We start from the raw sequence: 5,547 nt of genomic DNA, 5'->3' as shown, positions 1-5,547 counted from the left end.
GAGTTCATCACTGTCTAAATCAGCAGCTAATGCAGTACACCCCTCCTCCAACAACTGATGTCCAAGTGGGACCAGAATGTGAAATAGAGAACAATTTGGATTCTTGTTGCATACTAAACTCCCTTCAATACCTAAGAGATTGGAAAGAGACTACTTAAGAGATTATAGACCAGAGGAGAGAAGTTGAATTTCTGCTCACCAAGGACATGCGTAAGAATTAGAAAGTTTCACAGTGACCATACAGAGAAACCATGATATGGGAGCCCAGAGGCCCCTCCTCAGGAAGGGGGAGACCATTATCTGGCTGGCAGACTCTTGCTATAGGCCACCACAGGTCTTTATAGATTTCGGCTCCCAGTTATCAGTGCCTATTGTAGCGTTAAGCTAGACTGACTTACTGTTGGTTTATGATTTTGTTTTATTTACTGTTGGTGACTTGCCTGTTTATGGCCCTTGGACTGCATGCTGCCTGGACCAAACTCTTGCTGTGACCCCAACTCTGGTTTGTAATTCCACTTGGATACCTCGTCTGCTGATCTGATCATCTGTGTATGACCTCTGGGTTAGTATTCTGCATTTGCCTCTGTAAGAACCTTGTACTGCATTATCTGTTGGCTCCTGGTCCTCTGCCATCCGTTGTGAATGGAATTCTTGGGGCTACCGTGTGCTGGGTAGACCAACCAGTCCCTCGAGTGGGCCTTGCTATAGGCAAACACTGCGGAATTAGTTTGGTGGATTGGAGTACTGGACCAGGGCCTTATAGTGCCAGTGAAATGAAATACATATGGTCTTAAATGTCTATAAATATTGTCTTACTACCTTTTGCAAGTCTGTTGAATTTAAAGCAGGGTGGTTCACATATAAAATAAAAAGCAAAACTGAACATATTTCTTTTATAGATCAACAAAGTCCAAGCTGACCATCATATAAAATGCCAGTCTGTCCAGGAAAAGAACCAAATTTAGGTTATGCAAGTAGGGGGGGGGGGGGGGGGTTAAAACGGTGCATTGCACTTTCAATCTAGTAGCAAATGGTAAAGTGCAATGACCAATAATATTGCACAATGGGAAAACAGGCAGTTTACTCTTGTATATTGTATAAAATAATATTTTTGGTCCAGTTAATCAAAAATGGACTTGAAATTTGCTTTAAAAATTTTAGCTTCAATACACAATAAAATGTAAGTATGCTACAACGTTTACCAACCATCAATAGGTTTATTCAAGCTGTAAATACATTTTCTTGTAGTTGTTGGTGTAAGTAAGGATAATTGGTACAACATTATTCTATTTGTACAGTCAAATACTGTGCCAGTGTGTCCAAAAGAAAGAAATAGAAAATCAAGAAATAATGTTACCTTCCGCAAATAGGTAAGCAAATACCAAAGAAGTACAAAAGGGAAATAATTCTGGTAGCTTTATTTTACAGTGAGTGGAATGATCACTAATCTGCTGCCCCATTCAAATGTGCATGTGTGTACAGAAACAAAATGTTATAGCACAAATGAAACAATATTCAATAGCACAATCAAATATAAATTGAGCTTTTGGATATCTTTACATAGTGATGTTTGGATAACACAAAGTAGTGCCGAGCAGTACCGAAGCTACATCACAACTCTGAAACAAAGTAGGGAATACCATAGTGTGGGTCATTTATAAAGCAGTTATTGTGGCATTCACCAAACATTTAAAGCAGACGAATCTTCCTGTTACATGTATTTACCATTACAGTGAATGATAAGCCACCAATAAATGTTGACAGTCACATTCACTACTAACATCCCTGTATTGCCCACAGTTAATTAGCAGGGATGTTGAAATACAGCTCTCTATATTTAACACAGTGACAAATATTTAAATTAAAAAAGAATAAAAAATGAATACAGTAGAGTAATAACCTAAGATATGCTGAAAGTAAAAACAATAATCATTCTTTTAAAATGGAACTAAACATATAATTTTTTTTTTTCATAAGATGTCCCTTCAGCACATAGATCCTACCTGCCTGTTTGCAATCCCTGGCATGCTCCTGGGTGCTAGGAATTAATGAATTCTTATGTGCATTTTTGGGAGCTTCTTTATTCCTGACAGGCCAATCATGCCAACCTAAGATACAGAAGCTAGAGTTGGACTAGGTGGTAGTAGCCAATATAGAGAACAGGTGAAAATACCTAAAAAAAATAGTGGTCAGGCAAATACATTTATTTTATTGCAGAAGGGACATTGCCAGTGTTTTCTAAAATTAAGGACCTATTTGCTTGCAATTTTTAAAGTTTAGTCCTACAGACATCACATATATTATAAAACATTAACATACTAAATGTCAGAAGACAGTCAAGTTCATTTTGGTTACTGATGTTTTCCAAACTGCTCAAGTGACTCTTCACTCCAGAGAATAGCTCAGGATAACACCTGTTTCCATATACATTCAACCAGTTCTTGTTTTTTCAATGTGTGAGAAAATGGAACACAGTCCAGTGGAATACCAGAAAGATTTGCTGCCAGCTCTATTAACTTCAGAAATGACTTGGGACTTGTCAAGTAAACACGAACTGGGCCAATGCTTCCTTTAAAGCGGAAAGATTTGTAGATAGAAAAGTGTTCCTGGAGAGTCTGATCCAACTGTATAAAAATAAAATGTGAAATAAAATTAGAAACTATTGAATAACAAATTTATTTTACCGCACCTCACTACACTTTAAATCTGAAACAAATGCTGTAAGAGAAGAAACATTCCACCAGTTATTTTAACATTCAGTGTCATCCCTGCCAACTAATTTTTAGCTTATGTACTGAAGATGGTAAAAATGTAAAGAGTATGTTAGAGTAAAAACAAATGTATCTTGTGTCAAGAGGATTGCTTATATGGTGATGCAGATGGACAGGAAGACACCATACAACACTGTCGTGGAATTTGTGGTCCCATGCCTATTTGGACAAATGGCAGCAAACATAAATGTTTTCTATCAAGTACAAACAAAAACAGAGCCCAGCATACTTAAGCTATAAGATTTAGTTGATAGCATAGGCTGCAGCTCTGCTCACATGTCTGCACGAGTACCCTCAGCGCTCTATATACAGCCTAACAAACTCCCAGAACAGACACCTCCTGTGTTTTCCCATGCCTTTTATAAAAATGAGCCATGGACATATTGTCAAGTGTTATCTATAAAGACAAAGTTATCACATAAAGATACTGTACTATGCACACAGCTCCTAATATTTTGTGTATCGATAATACAGTGACTTAAGTTCTAAATATAAATTAATTAAGGTTGTTAAGACCACCTAGCTTTGTTTTGCTTAAGTATAGAACAGATTTTCATCACCAAGTATAGGTGTAAAAAAGAACCTATTTAGGTAATTTTATTTTTAGTTTTCTATTTTGAACCTCAATCAATTGAATAAGGAAAACGTATGCTGTTATGTTCCTGCAATACCTTGTGTGACTATTATATTGTTACATAGCTTATTAATATAGGTCGAAAATACCTAAAGGCAATAATATAACTCTAGGGTTGAGCGGAACAGTTAGAATTTAAGTCTAACTAATATTTCTTACATATAAAATTATTACATGGAATGACTCGGCATACCTGTTTAACATATAAACCAAAATATCACTTGTATCAAACTTATCCCTTAAAATGCAATGAGCAAATATTTGTGTATAAAACAGAATCTAGCAATCAATCAATAGATTTGTCAGAGGCTTTTTTTTTAACTTTAAAGATATAGGGGATTTGTCTGTTTAATTAATACTTAGGCAGAATCCATGTTTAGTCCATTACAGAAGTTGCTCAGACCAATATGTTTTTCAGTAAACTTCCCATAAAGCAGCAAATTAACATAATAATCAACTGCCAATTAACTGGAGCAATTTTTAAAACCTGGCTACTAGCGACCTAAGGGATGAAGTTGGCAGTGCCCATAATGATATTTTTTCTGGGTTAAAGCCAATGACATTATATCTATAGAGATCTGGTTAATTAATGAAACCAATAAGACAGCAGATGGCTTTTATGTTCTGTATTAATTAGAGTAGAGGTTCACAGACCTGGGCTTTCATTGTCAATAAATGAGTCAGGCATTGCCTCCCAATAAAGAAATTCCATTGCTCAATCAAAGTATTTTAATGATCAGAGACATCATGGAAGTGTGAATAACATTTTTGGTGGTGTCATTTACATCAGACCATTTGGTCCTCCTCTGAATTTCCAACTGTATCATGGTGGGAGTAAACAACGAGGCCTTGTATAAGCCAACAGCATCTACATAAACAGTAAAATTGCTTCCTGAGCACAGAGAAGACCTGTCCAATCTGCAGAACAGAACAATATTTTGTACAATGAATAAGTGACTTTATTATAAACTCAAAAATCTCCTGCAGCACCATATACTAAAAATCATTTGACACACACACCTAAATCTACCATTGTGCGCAAGTATAGAAAAAGGCGCAAAAGAATAACATTTAGGTATCCAGATATGGTTTATTAAGAATGTCTCTTTAAAATCAAGAGTATTTTGGAGGGTCAAAAGGATCCCATTCATCATGGCTTAAGAAATAGGTTTAGGTCCTGACCATGGGGTCTTTTAGAGCACATCTTTTAAATACTAAGCTGGACCAAAATATTTCCCTGGGACTCTACAAGTGTAAATGTTGTCAACAAAGCTCAGCCTAAGCCCTTGAATATTGCACAGCTGCCTACTGAAAACCTTTACACTACAAAAAACACTCATTTAGTATCCTGACCTGATCTCAACAAATCCTCTCTCCTAAGAACTTACCATTAGGTATATAAGGCATCTACTGTATGTGCTCATAGGCTCCAGAAGCAAAAGATGGCTTTTATTTCATCTTACAAATTCGAAAAGGGTAATTCCATTACACAATATTTCAAGTCAGGTTAGACCAAAAACCATAGCAATGTTTTTTGTGATAGTATTTGCCTGTTGCTAATATTGTCATTTGTTTGCATTTTGCCAGATTGGCACTGGTTTTTAAGACCATTACATAACATTTACTGCATGAGGATAAGTCTGTTGACAAAAAGGTAGTTTGTGAGATCGCCCGTAGCAACGGGGTCAGAGGACAACAGTGAGTCAGACAGCAGACTTCAAGGTTGCAGATGAAAACAGGCTCCTGCCTGTCTCTTTATTAGCACTTTAACAAACAAAAGAAATGGCTCGGCTGAGCAACTACATACCATTACTGAGATAGTCCCTCACTGCCTAACAGTAAAGCAGTTTAATGCAAAATCAATACAAGGCAGTCTTTAGACAACAAAACAAGCATGTTCCACTCACATGTAATCGCTGCTTTAGCAAGGCCGAGCTCTGTTCCCCCACAGCTCTGGGAACTAACTGAGCGGCCTCCAAAGCACCCTCCAGCTTGCAACACAGTGCTGATTCTCTTTCCTCAGCCTCTTGCTGATCACAATCTCAGCCTGGATCCTTCTGGCTCTCTCTCTTAGCCTGGATCCCTCTGGCTCTCTCTCTTAGCCTGGATCCCTCTGGCTCTCTCTCAGCCTGGATCCCTCTG

General features: G+C 37.3%; 1 protein-coding gene across 1 annotated transcript in view; it reads right to left on the bottom strand.

Moving 5' to 3' along the window:
* Positions 1-1,197: 1,197 nt before the first annotated feature.
* The window catches only part of GHDC (GH3 domain containing), a 54,495-nt gene continuing 50,145 nt past the window's right edge, over positions 1,198-5,547 (bottom strand). Inside the window, exon 9 of the mRNA XM_072404029.1 lies at positions 1,198-2,624. Coding sequence (XP_072260130.1) covers positions 2,403-2,624 — 222 coding nt within the window. The 3' untranslated portion in view covers positions 1,198-2,402. The remainder of the gene's footprint in view (positions 2,625-5,547) is intronic.

The sequence above is a fragment of the Pyxicephalus adspersus genome, chromosome 3 (assembly GCF_032062135.1).
Source record: "Pyxicephalus adspersus chromosome 3, UCB_Pads_2.0, whole genome shotgun sequence".
NCBI classification, from domain to species: Eukaryota; Metazoa; Chordata; class Amphibia; order Anura; family Pyxicephalidae; genus Pyxicephalus; species Pyxicephalus adspersus.
Note: the sequence above shows the minus strand (reverse complement) of the source record. Positions and strands in the feature narration are given on the sequence as shown.